This window comes from Triticum aestivum, chromosome 5A (assembly GCF_018294505.1).
Source record: "Triticum aestivum cultivar Chinese Spring chromosome 5A, IWGSC CS RefSeq v2.1, whole genome shotgun sequence".
NCBI classification, from domain to species: domain Eukaryota; kingdom Viridiplantae; phylum Streptophyta; class Magnoliopsida; order Poales; family Poaceae; genus Triticum; species Triticum aestivum.
The window spans coordinates 144,259,077-144,272,461 of NC_057806.1; the positions used below are offsets into that span (position 1 = coordinate 144,259,077).

The 13,385-nt window shown below is 45.9% G+C and overlaps 1 protein-coding gene across 1 annotated transcript; it reads left to right on the top strand.

Annotated features, from left to right (window-relative positions):
• Window positions 1-2,406: 2,406 nt before the first annotated feature.
• LOC123102669 (uncharacterized) lies at window positions 2,407-13,158 on the top strand. Its single transcript, XM_044524094.1, has 12 exons — window positions 2,407-2,674; window positions 2,814-3,108; window positions 5,011-5,197; window positions 5,277-5,326; window positions 7,115-7,207; window positions 7,298-7,386; window positions 7,509-7,587; window positions 7,932-8,014; window positions 8,165-8,243; window positions 8,416-9,139; window positions 11,649-12,261; window positions 12,698-13,158. Exons 1-12 carry the CDS (start codon window positions 2,643-2,645, stop codon window positions 12,831-12,833), a joined length of 2,460 nt encoding a protein of 819 aa, XP_044380029.1. The 5' UTR covers window positions 2,407-2,642; the 3' UTR covers window positions 12,834-13,158.
• The last annotated feature ends 227 nt before the right edge of the window (window positions 13,159-13,385 follow it).

Genomic DNA, 13,385 nt, shown 5'->3' on the forward strand with positions numbered 1-13,385 from the left:
GAGGAGAGACAACATACATCTCATCAAAATATTGAACGAATACCAAATTCACATGACTACTAATAGCAAGACTTCTCCCATGTCCTCAGGAACAAAAGTAACTACTCACAAAGCATATACATGTTCATAATCAGAGGGGTATTAATATGCATATAGGATCTGAACATATGATCTTCCACCAATTGAACCAACTAGCATCAACTACAAGGAGTAATTAACACTACTAGCAACCTACTAGCACCAATCCCGGACTTGGAGACAAGAATTGGATACAAGAGATGAACTAGGATTTTGAGATGAGATGATGCTGATGAAGATGTTGATGGAGATTGTCCTCTCCCGATGAGAGGAGCGTTGGTGATGACGATGGCGATGATTTCCCCCTCCGAGAGGGAAGTTTCCCCGGTAGAACAGCTCCGCCAGAGCCCTAGATTGGTTCCGCCAAGGTTCCGCCTCGTGGCGGCGGAGTTTCGTCCGAGAAGATGGCTTATGATTTTTTCCCATCGAAAGACTCCATATAGCAGAAGATGGCCACCGGAGGGCCACCAGGGGGCCCACGAGGTAGGGGGGCGCGCTAGGGGGGTAGGGCGCGCCCCCACCCTCGTGGCCAGGGTGTGGCCCCACTGATGAAGTTCTTGCTCTCAGTATTTTTTATATATTTGGAAAACATCTTCCGTGAAGTTTCAGGACTTTTGGAGTTGTGCAGAATAGGTCTCTAATATTTGCTCCTTTTCCAGCCCAGAATCCCAACTGCCGGCATTCTCCCTCTTTATGTAAACCTTGTAAAATAAGGGCATAAGTATTGTGACATAATGCGTAATAACAACCCATAATGCAATAAATATTGATATAAAAGCATGATGCAAAATGTACGTATCAGCGAGCTGCGCGTGTGCGTCAACATCCCGGGCCTCAACATGGCCGCTTCTTAGGACCTCTTCTGGCCATCGTGCATCAACCGGAGCGGGGGCGCCCCTGCAACTACGTTTGCATGCCCTTCGGCCTACTGAAGGCGGGCGCCACGTACCAGCGGTTCGCGTAGCTCGCGTTGGTGCCTCATGAGGCCCGATGCATGGCGCTGGTGTCTCACGAGGCCCTAGCCCCTCACGAGCCTCCAGGGCCTCAGGAGCCAGCCGGCCCCTGAGGGGCGAACCTTCGCGGCGTGCTTCGCCAGTTACCTCGACGCTTCCGCATCAGCATTGCGAGGTGACTTTTTGGTTTGTTCAATTGAGGGTGCCCCACGGGCTGCATCATCCTTAAGTTGTTTAGGGCCAGTCCCAACAACTGCCTTACCTTTCAGTTTCATACTAAACCCAGTTATGCTTTCATGAGTTTACTCCACCTGTTAATTTCGTGCTTGGCATCACATCGCGTTCGGAGACGCCACTCCTCGGGTCTCTGCGCGCTCGCAACTCTCCTCTTGACCGTCCCATGAGCGGGGGCTATTGGCACGATGCCTATGCTCGGGTCCGTCCCTGCAGCGCTAATAAACCTAAGCGACTGAGCTCTAGCTCGTGGGCTGGCCCCGTGCACGTCACCTCATCAGGTCCTTAGTGCCTTGTCTCCTCACGGAACAATCATGAGTAGACCAGCAAGCGCGCGTCGTCCTACGTACCTTATAATCCGTCAGCATGTAGAGGCTTTAGGAATCAGCCGCCCGGATGACGTACGAATAAACCTCGTCGCCTTAGGAGGCCCAGCTATGAATCCATTGTGTTCATCAGTATCATACTACTCTAGCATGCTACAAATCCACCACCAAGCTACCACAACATCACAATCTACCATCTGCTCATAGACCGGCGCACAAATCAAACCTACCGCATGCTTGCACATCAAACCCTACGACCACATGCTATCAGATCTAGCTACAATGAACAGAGAGAAGGGGATGGTTGAACTCACAGAGGCCATGGCTGCAGCTCGAGGGGGATGCGGAACGGTCGAAGAAGTTGAGGAAGGAGTCGCCGCCGCCGTGGACCGCCCGTCGGTAAAGGAGTGCCACTTACCTGCTCGTCGGTGCTGATGCGCGTCGGCGGGAAAGCTCGAAAGGGGGGAGAAGGGTGGCGGGAGTTTGGGCGGTGAGAGGAGGGGCCTGGTTAGGAGGTTTTTTTTTTGAGATAATCTTGCGAAACCTTATTAACCCGTCACAATGTTTAAGGGGGCCTGGTTAGGAGGTGCTTTAAACTTCGTGCGATCAGACCGAAGAGTGTATGCGGCCAACCAAACAGGCCGGATTTTCCCCGCACGGATCTGGTTGGGCTTAATGCAGGAACCAAACAAGTTCATAATCATCTCGGATGCCTTGTCAGCCTGTACTGGGAGGCCCATCGCAGGCCCACGTAGAACAAGGGTGTGGGTACAAAACCCCCACCACCCAGGGACCTAGCCGCAAGAGCTCCCATCTCCGCCGTGCCCGTGCTCCCCCGTCCCAAGGAAGCCTCCTCCCCCTCTCCCCCTTCCGCAGTCCAAACGAAATTAAGAGAAATCTCCCCCAAGTTTTCGAAACGGAGGCGAATCCCCACCCAAATCGGTTTGAATCGGCCACCCACCCCACCAAACGAACCCATCTGGTTCCGGGCTCTGGTGGCCGTGGCGACGGGCGAGCGAGCGAGCACCCCATCTCGCCCCGCCCGCCTCCCATGGCGTTTCACGTCGCGTGCCCCATCACTTGGTATGTTTACGTTACACTCCTCTTCCTCCTCCCCCTCCCCCTCTCGGTCTCGGTATCTCTCTCTCGTCACCGCCCGCCCGCCCGCTTCTCCTCTCTCGCGCTGACGGCCGGCCGGGCCTCTCTTCCTTCCTTTGTGCAGCCGGAGGGTGTGCGACTGCGAGCTAGGGTTCGGCGCCGCGAGGGCCAACAAGAGGACCGGGGCATGGGCCGGCGTCGCGGCGGCGCTCGAGGGCTTCCTCGCCGATCCGTGGCTGCTGAGGCCGGCGGGGGCGGGGGCGGGGGATGCCCGAGAGCCCGGCACGGTGCAGGTGGAGGTGCCGCCGCTCGAGCTGCCGGAGGAGGGCGAGGACGAGGCGTGCAGGGCGGCGATGCAGCGCCAGGCCGCCGCCGCGGAGGACTTCGCCAGGCGCCTCGAGGGCGCCTATGGATCTCCGGTGAGCCGAATCTACGACGCACTTGCTTCTGCATAGGGCTTATTCCTCTCTGGTTTTCCCGTCGTTGTTAAGGACCTAGGGTTTGCGTTTTTTTGTGGCGTTCATGCCGATGATTCTAGCTAATGTCGGTGTAGGCGCATTTCGGGTTCAGTTGTCTGTTTAGCTGTCTGGTTACTGCGAATTTCCCGAGGTTTTGGTGTAGATTCCTTGGGAAGTCTGAATTGGGATGATAATGGGCCGCCGGGAGATCATATGCTAGCGCAGAAGTTTGCATCTTCTATGTTCTGTGGTTGTAAGAGTGTGTACTGGCTCCAGGTAGGTATTTGTGGGAATTCTGGTTAGATTTTAGAGCCAGGGCCAGTTCTTTTCGGCGATTCTCCCAGAATCGCCCCCCTCCCCAGCTTCTCCTAGAATCGCCACTCCATATTTTTTTACAATCCTATCTAGTTAAGGTCTAATTAGCTAGGATTGTAAAAAACATATGGAGTGATGATTCTGGGAGAAGCTGGGGAGGGGTCGATTCTGGTAGAATCGCCTAAAAGAACTGGCCCCCAGTAGGCTTGGATTTTTGGGTAAATACAGTTGTTTGTGACATTCATAGGCTCATAGCTCATCAGTTTCGTGTGTCTCAGAGCAATTTCGATGCCCTTGAGTGGTTGTATGCACGTGGGCTATGCCAGATGAGTTGACCATGACCTTTGCTGATTCCGGTGTATTATTTTGAGAGGAGTATATGGTCGTGCTCTGTCTTTGAGGTTTTGTTATGCTATGGGCCAAGTTGGTATGTTTTGGTGTTTAATAAGTGCTGTGATTACTGGTGCTAGTTTTTGGTGCCTATGGAGCTTCTGATCTGTGGATGGCTTATGAGCTCTGGATGCAAATGATGGTGTGAAGTTCACTTATTGTTGTTTTGTCTTGATTCTTTTAGTTACCCTGTGTTGTTTGTGCTTGTGCATAGTTGGTGCTGCTCTATACTTTGCGGGCATGCACTGGGGGAGCCCTGGTTCTAGGAACAATTTAGCCATATACGAGTATACCTGTATATTATGCAGATGTGTGGCTTAATGAGAGCAAGCATTACTTGTGCATCCCCCCACACCCCTGAAAGAGAAATGGACCCGTGTCTTGCAGAGATTCTCATTTACGTTAGTCACGCATTCATGCCGACGTTGCTGTATATTGAACTTACCTTTGCAGTAACGTGATAACTGCTCCAGTAAGATATATGAGCTAGTTTATATGTTCTGTTTTCTGTTTCAATGAAACAATATCTTATTGATATCCTGTATTTAGCTGTTATAGTCGTGGTGCCTTTTTTGTTTCCAAATTTGGTAATCAAATACTGCTTTTCTCGGTTTTGGCATTGTACTCCCACCAAAGTTAGCATTGCAACCTTCAACTCCTAAACTATTTTTTAACACTGCACTAGAGAATCCATTCAACTTTTACAACATTGGTCCCGTCTCAGATGGTTCGTGCTGACTCAGATGCTACGTATCGGACAACCTGGACAACTTATCCACTTCAGTGGACTGACACATCAGCAAACTACATAAAAAAAACTTAGCACCCTTAATAGCAAGATAGATAAGTTCTTTATGTAGTTTGCTGACGCAGATAAGTTGTATCTGAGACGGGGACAAGGTTATAAAGTGAACGAATTTCATAGTTCAGGGTTAAAAATAAACTGTCTGATGGTTGTAATGTGAACTTCAGTGAGACTTGAAGGTTGTAAAGTGGACTTTCTTCAATTAGAAATGGCGCAGAATTTATAACCAGCCTATGAGATTCCTGATTCTTCGTCAGTTCATCGTTATTACGGGTAGTTTTGTACTTCTATGCTGGAACAGTGGAGTTCACAACTAAATACCTTCTTAAAATATTATTTTATACTTCTTCCAGGAGGCTGAAGGAGATGAAGATGACTCGGATCGAGAAGATCAAGGGAATGCTGCTGTCAAGGTTATGTGCCGCTTATGCTTCTCTGGAGAAAATGAGGGCAGCTCAAAAGCTGCCAAAATGGTTCCATGCAAACTCTGCAACAAGAAGTATCATAAGAAGTGTGTGAAAAATTGGGGTGAACATAGAGGTAATTTAAAAAATTATTCCCTGCGTTCGTCTTAAACACATTGTCTTTTGTATCCTTTGATGATATCCATTCCATCTAGATCTCTTCCACTGGAGCTCGTGGATCTGTTCATCTTGCCGCAGCTGTGAGGTTGGTTGTCTATAACATCATTATCCTTACCTTGTACATGTGTATTTCCCAACTATCAGAGTTTTTGTGACACCAGAAGTATTTAAGGGTGTGTTTGGTTGAAGGGATTGAGTAGCTGTGGGTATCTCCAACCACCCGGTTAGGGATAGCCACTTTTTTTGTTTGGTTGAGTAGAATGCACAAGTTGTTGAAGAAAAAATAACTGCGTGTTTGGTTTGAGGGATGAACGGATGAGTGGTGGTCTGGTGGATAAGAGTTCGAGTAACCTTCTTCTATTGAGGTGGTGAGGTTACCTCGTAATTACAACATAAAACTACATGTTGCTTATTACATGGTGCACGCCCATCAATGCAACTAGATCTCCAATTATGCCTACTCAAGAAATGTAATCCAAGTCAAGACCGAACATAATGTGTATGTATATGTGGACATGGGAACAAATCAACAGTTGAATGAAGTTGGGGCAAAAATTTGCGAGAAACACGATTGTGGTATCTCAAAGTTTCAGATTACAAACACTAATTTAACTAAGTATGCAATCATTAAAAACTGTATATACATAACAGAATACTTCACGGTTCATATGTACAGCCTACTCATGTTCGTTGGGGCAGTTGCCTCAAAAGCAATTATGCAACAGACGAAGACAAATTCAATGGGAGGAGGTAACAGACAGAGGGTAGAGGGACTGCCGCCGTGCGCCCTCACGCCGCCGGACACGAGCTCACTCAGCGAGCACCTACAGGGTACATTGAGCCGGCGCTCCACCCGAGGGCAGCGCACATGCATCATCAGGCTGGCTCCACCTTTGGTCTTCCTTGCCGCGCTCTTTGGTCGGCCTGCGGCCCAGCCGGCACGCCATGGATGACTCCGCCGCCCTGCGCGCCCTTGTCGGCCCTGCCACCGTGCCACGGCTGGCTTCACCGCCTCGCGCCTTGGCCGGCCCCGCCGCCCAGCACCATCAGGATCTGCCGCCCCGAGCCCTGGAGGCAGCCACCACCCTCGCCTTTGATGTGCCATGGTCGCGCACAATCTGCGCCGCTGACTAAGTCAAGGGAAGAGGCCATATAGGGGAAGAGAGGTGACAGAAGCGAAGAAAACATTTCGTGGTGAAGCTAGCGATGCACGCGGGTGCTTGGCTATGTCCACGAGATTTTCGCGGACGCGCTCAGCCTCGTTTTGACAGCATACAGGGAATCTTGGCTGCCCATATCCCTGGCCATCCCTTCTCTCTGTTGAACCAAACACCTGATAACCACCTAAAAAGTAGCTATCCCTGGCCATCCGGGGATAGCCACTGAACCAAACGCACCCTAACAGTTCTCTAGTACTATTAATTTTGGCTTCATCCGTATGCTGGTACATGATTAGAGTTTAAATCCTTTTTGGGTCGGTGCAGTTTATGAAAATTGTAGCATACATTTTGCATTATTTAAGAGCTATAATATTTGTATATGCATCAACTGTTATTGTGGTGGCCATGTACTTCCAAATCAGCAAATACTTACATTTGATCATAATTAATTTCGAAGTTCTCCATGTTCCTATATGAGCAGTTGTAAAGTACTCCCTCTGTCCCATATTAATTGTCGCTGAAACGGATGTATCTTGACGTATTTCAGTGCTAGATACATCTGTTTGAGCGACAATTAATGTGGGATGGAGGGAGTAGCATCTTTGCACCGTGTAGAACGTTTGTTATGCCTTAGTTACCGCCAGCTTTCTTGGTAAAGAAGGAAATGAACCCAGATTCTCTGCCTAATTCTGTGTAAATAAACGCGTATTTAGGTGTGTCGGCGGCCTGGTGATCCCAATAAGTTAATGTTCTGTAAAAGGTGTGATGGAGCCTATCACTGTTACTGTCAGCAACCCTCACACAAGGTACACCTATTGTTCACCTTCCTCATTCTGCTTTCTACAGATTGAATATGTGGGGCTCGTCACTTAACAGTGAACTTTATAACGTTGCAGAATGTTACTCATGGACCATATTTATGTCCAAAACATACAAGGTGTCACAGCTGTGGATCTGGTGTACCTGGGAGTGGTCATAGCACAAGGTACGTAAACCACTAATGCGGATGAATGATATTGTTCTGAAGTTTACTTAAGATCTTTTTATCACGTATTTGCCACTTTATGTGTCGTGCTTATATACATCATTGCGAGTTTTGGTGCGCAGGTGGTTTTTGGGGTACACATGCTGTGATGCTTGTGGGCGGTTGTTTGTGAAAGGAAACTACTGTCCAGTTTGCTTGAAGGTAGCTCCTTCCCTTCTACTCTCTCTTGGCATGACTACTGTCCTTCTACACAGAACGATTTTATAATGTGCCCTGTTAAATTTCAGGGTATTAGAAAATGTTTTGTTTCTCTCCAGCTGCTCTTTCTCTTCTAATATAGTGACCATATGCTATGCGTGAGGCCTTAAAATGAGGATCCTGTTTGTCTATAGCTGAAAGTTTCTTATTGAGATTTTATTTGTTAAGTTTAAAATGTACTGTAATAAGCAATGTTGGGTCATATACACCATAATGTGTTGCGGAGTTTTTCCATGCTAACTTCTGCTGAGATACCCTTTTCTTTTGCTTGGTTCACCCCTTTTCAGGTTTATAGAGATTCTGAAGTGATACCTATGGTTTGCTGCGACGTTTGTGAAAAGTGGGTACATATTGAATGTGATGGCATCAGGTCTGTATGAACGTCAACCCCTCATTTTGTTTAAATTAACCCACTCATATTTGTTGCCTTCTCTGAATCTAGTGTTTAGTGCCTTGATACTTCAAGATTTTCACTTCTGTGGTGTACTACGCTTTACTGACTTTCCATATAATTATGCAGCGAGGAAAAGTACCAGCAGTTCCAAGCTGACCAAAATCTCCAGTATACATGCGCATCATGCCGTGGTGAATGCTCCCAGGTAATATATAATTCTTTCATGGTTTCTCATCGCTGTATTACACTCCCTCCATTCCAAAATAAGTGTTGCTGATTTAGTACTAAATTAGTACAAAATTTGTACCAAATCAGCGATACTTATTTTGGGACGGAGGGAATACTCTGTTATCTTACACGCCTTTTGCTCTCTTCAGATCAGGGATGCAGAAGATGCAGTTAGGGAGCTTTGGAAGAGGAGGAACATTGTTGATCATGATCTTATGGTTAGTTTAAGGGCTGCTGCTGGACTGCCTTCTTTAGAAGATGTAACACCTTGTCCAAACTCGGACGATGAAAGACTCGGTGCATTAGTATTGAAAAATGATGGTAGAAACACACTAAAATTCTCTTTCAAAAGTAACAGCAGTAAGCCTCCATTAGATCAATCTGAACAAGAAAAGAATGTTCCTAAGAACTCAGGGACGAATAAGAAGCATTCCAAGAAAAAAGGCAACCAAGGTAATAAGTCAGTTGCTGATCCGAATGAGATATTTCTTGAGAGAAGGCATGAAGTCAAATCAATGAGTAGTCACTTGGGAGATCATACTGTAGATGTTAATCATGAGAGGAATTCTTTCAAGAATAATGAGAATGTGTTTGTTTTATCTTCAACTCGAAGTTCAGAGAAGGATCTGAAATCCACATCTGCAAAAGCTGCAACAAACAGTGCAGATATGATACCAAAAGTCAAAATCAAAGGCAGTAAGGTGCCGAGCCTGCATTTCAAAGATATAGGCGAGGAAAATAATGCCAAGGGTGACACAGGGAAAGGTACCAAGTTGGTTATTCATCTTGGAACACGTCACAAAAGTAAAAGTGGCTCTCCTAAGTCTGAAATGTCCAATTCTCATAAAGAGCAAGAGCTTGGTTTGATGCATGGTATGTGCCTTATTTTGTGTTGCTTTGCCATTTACCTTTTTAGTTTGCTTGATATATTGTATCTGGCATGTATGTACAAACTTCTGTGCTAGTAACTACTAGTAATTTACTAATTTGAGACGTTACTAAAGGTCTCCTATAGATAGCTACGGAATTATAGCTATTTTGTGGCATTTCTCCTGATAACCTTTCAATTGACATATGTTGCCATATTGGCATAAATTTAAGAACTGGACTTGTGACCAAACCAGTCAGGCTGCTGGTTCATCCAGTTTGATATTCGGACCATTATATACTCAATGTTCCAAATATTGGCCAGTTAATTGCTACTCGGTGTGTTACCGAATAGCTGATTAGCTGATATATTGGCCGATTAACTGGCCAATTCGTCTATTTATCGTAGTTCAAAAAAGCGCTGTTAGGCGCTTGCCTAAGCGTGCTTAAGCGGTGGGCGTTGGCATAATGCCTCGCTTTGGCCCTAAGCGCTCAAAAAGGCGGCCGGCGAGAAATCAGCCTTCTCCGTCGAGGAATTGCGTTTCTCAGGCGAGAAATCAATCTCCCTGGCGAGGATTTGACCTCCCCAGGATTTGACCACTCCGACAACAAATCGATCGATTCCTGCAAGGGGTTGAGATTCTCCGGCGAGAAATCGAGCTTTGCTGGCTTGTTGCCATGGGTGCAGCAAGGGAGAGGAAGAGGTAGAGAGGTGGCATGAGGAGGATCCCTAAAATTTCTGTCGACTGTGCACACACAGGAGGTTTTAATAAGAGAAGAACAAGTGTAGGTGGGCTGGTGCTTTAATGGGCTAGGTCACCTCATCTTGCTTATTTCTTCACACTAGCGATCGTGTACGGAACTCCTAATCGCGCCTAAGCAGCGCATAAGCTATCAAGGCGCAAATAGGTGGTCAAACACATAATTTACACCTAGCGCTTTTTGAACTTTGCTATTTATCCCTACTCAACAGCTGACCGATATGGTGCCAGTTACCGATATCCTGAACATTATAGTATATAGTAGTAGAAAAAGGCAAAATAGAATTCCTTCTATTGAACAACAGCTGACCTGAGGTGAGTTGGTTATCATATGCCATGGTTGGGCTTTGGCCTAGTGCCTAGGTGACCTGGGTTAGAATCATCCAGCACGGATTACATCTTTCTCGCCTCCACCCGTTCCGCTGCCTGGTTTGCACAAAGATACCCGGTTCGACCGGTTTTCACCAGTCCGGTGGTTGGGACGGTCCGTGGAGCTTAAGAAACAGCTAAGGTCACCTATTCTGTCTTCTTCTGGTCCAACCGGCTATCCGGTCATGTTTTTACTACTAGACATATTACCTGATTTGGTAATATTGAATTGCTTAGTACTCCCTCAGAATATGTAGGGTGTATCCACCATTCTCCAATTTGTAAGGCGTATTTGTTATTTTGCGACATTAGTTCTGAAAATACCCTCTGCTCAGCCTTCTGAGATTTCTTTCCGTGCATGCATGGCTCACACTTGTTTCCGTAAAATTTGGATCAGAACCCTCCGTGATGTGATCCACCCCTTAAAAGAGAAATTCGCGGTTTGCCAGTGGAGATTGAGTTGTATGCATTTCTTGATATGGTGATTTGTCGAGCGGAGATTGAGGAGATGAACCGACTATTTTTGGTGTGCTAATAACTGACATCACACGATTTGGAATGAGATGATTACACTGGGGCAATACATTCCACAAATTTGTTATGACTCCTTGTTATTCTTGCAAAACTTATACGTCCAACATATTGGGGAGGGAGTACTCATTCTGGTTCCCAAAAAAGCTTAATTTGAAATCATATGATATATATTAGCCGTTCTGTTAAAAACAATTAGCTGTTTGCTCATTCCAACCTAGGTATCTGATTGGGTTCTTAGGTAGGGTTCGTCCAGTGCTTCAGAGTTCATAGCCTTACCCGTATGTGCACTCCAAATACCCATATTATCCGCCCCTGAGATGGCAGTTCCAGAAAGACATTGCCAAACCTATGGTTCATATACTGCAATCTAATTCGCAGTGCTGATATTCCTGTAACCTCGTCATCATCCCCTGATAATTTTCCCATCTTATTGTCCGAGCAGTTGCATTGTTGGTATTGATATGTCATGCTACCTCTGTTCCAAAATAGATGATGTCCTATAAAGCATGCAGTCAACGTTCTCTAACTTTGACTATTGGTTTAAAGAAAATAATACCATTATATATTCCATTAAACTTCATAATTCTGCAGCCTTTTATTTTATTTCCTTACATTTGTATGAAAGAATGACGGTCAAAGTTGTGTGTTGGAGGCTCTGTGCATAAATGTCTGTATTTTAGAACGGAGGTAGATTTTTATTTATTAGCTTCCCTTGTTTTGTAATGTTAGATGCTTAAGCTGTTGTTTGATTTTTGCTGTTGCAAGTTTTCTCTTAGTTTACTTCAGATTTCTTCCCTTGATTCTGTGTTGAAGATTGAAGTGGCTTGGTCACCTTTTGCTATATATTTCAGGAGGGAAAATTGATGTAACAAGCCACTTCAAAAGCTCGAAGAGTAGTAAAAAGGAAAAAAGTGTAATGAAACTAGTTGGAGAGACAGGAGTACAGCAAAGAAGTAGCCTTTTGGGAGATCTGGGCACCTCCAAAAAGCATGCAACTGGAAAAAGGAGCAGTGCTCTAATTTCTGGGATGGAAAATGCAAGTGAAAGTGGAACAAGAAGCAGATCATTTGGACATAAGCAACCTATTCCCAGTCAGCTGACAGAGAGCCAGGGCACTGCTTCATTTCCTGTCAACAACTCTCCTGACAGCTTAAAGCCCTCGTTGCTTAAACTCAAATTTAAGCGTCCACATTTGGAGCAGCCAAGTGCCCAGGTTTCTCAACCAGAGGAGCCAGCCACCTGGGCTTCTCAGCAAGAGGACTTAAATGTTGCTAAAGGCCAGAGATCAAAGAGGAAAAGACCTTCGACAGACAAGATGGATGGCTCAGAGGGCAGTACTCCATCCAAGAGGCATGGGCAGAGCACAGGGGACGAAGCAATGGATGCGACCTGGATACTGCGCAAGTTGGGCAATGATGCAATTGGGAAGAGGATTGAGATCCAATTAGCTTCTGATGGCAAATGGTGAGCTCCGTCTTGCCTAAATTCTTGTTATCTTTTATGTTTGTTGTATTGTGCTGGTTAAATATTTGTCTTATGTTTTGAGTTATTTGTTATCAATGTTGTTCATAGCATATCTACTGAAACTCGGGTACTTTGCCATCAGAAATGGATTTGGTCTGGGGATCTATCTATATAATCCAAGTAATCTGAGTTCGCTATTGTTCTTTACCAGTCTTTTATCTGCTCTTTTTTTTGAACCATGCATTACCCCCTTTCCATTATCTGCTCTTGCATTGCATGGTAGTATTGCCCAGCATCAATCTTTTGATTATTTTTGCTGGGCAGCAAAAAGGGGTGATTTAGTGTTGTGAATCTTAGTATTGTCTCCCACGCTTTGTCAGTCCTTTTGTTTGTTGTTGAATTAGCAACAGGTACTAAATGTCATTCTTTTTGGCAGGCATCAAGGTGTGGTATCTAATGTCATCAGCGGCATGCTTTGTGTTCAGTTAGATAATGGTAGCTCTGAGAACTTAGAGCTTGGAAAGCAGGCGGTTCGATTGATAGCTCAAAGATCGAAGGGCGGAAAGAGATGAAACCTTTCTCCATCTACTCTCGTCTCTTCCCGGTAGTGCGGTGGGCGGAGTTCACCCGGCGGCTCCTCCACATACTGCCGCTGACTGGATGAGTTACAGTGCGCAACCTCACTAGCTTGTTGCGCCGGTTACGTCATCAGTCTAGCGTAACAGACTTGTTTTCCGTGCTGTTTGAAGCTCATTTGCTTCCATTGAATTCGTTAGTGTAGCAACTGGGAGAGTAGTTCGTTTTCCATGGATGTAAAAGATGCGGTTAGCGTGCTGTTGTGATGGTCTTGTACATGTGGATGTTGAATGAGGAGTTCGAATGAGTTTTTCCTTGACATTTTTCCTTGTTTACTGATGGGTTTTCCATGGGTCTTGCCTGTTCTGGTTGAGATGCATCGTGACTCGTTGACGTCAGTCGGTGGTCCAGTAGGGTGATGACAGGATGCGTGGATTGGTGGGTGTCATTGGTCGAAGTCTAACTTTGTACTTCCTCTGACGTCTTATATTTGTTTATAGAGGGAGTATTTCACTCTAAACTAATAAGTTCTTGTTTTTTTAAGTAAA

Excerpts from the sequence above, each read along its gene's own strand:
- LOC123102669 (XM_044524094.1), top strand. The coding sequence starts at position 2,643 with ATGGCGTTTCACGTCGCGTGCCCCATCACTTG. Across the intron at positions 2,675-2,813 it reads GTCGCGTGCCCCATCACTTG|CCGGAGGGTGTGCGACTGCG; the intron begins GTATGTTTACGT and ends TCCTTTGTGCAG. Across the intron at positions 5,198-5,276 it reads AAATTGGGGTGAACATAGAG|ATCTCTTCCACTGGAGCTCG; the intron begins GTAATTTAAAAA and ends CATTCCATCTAG.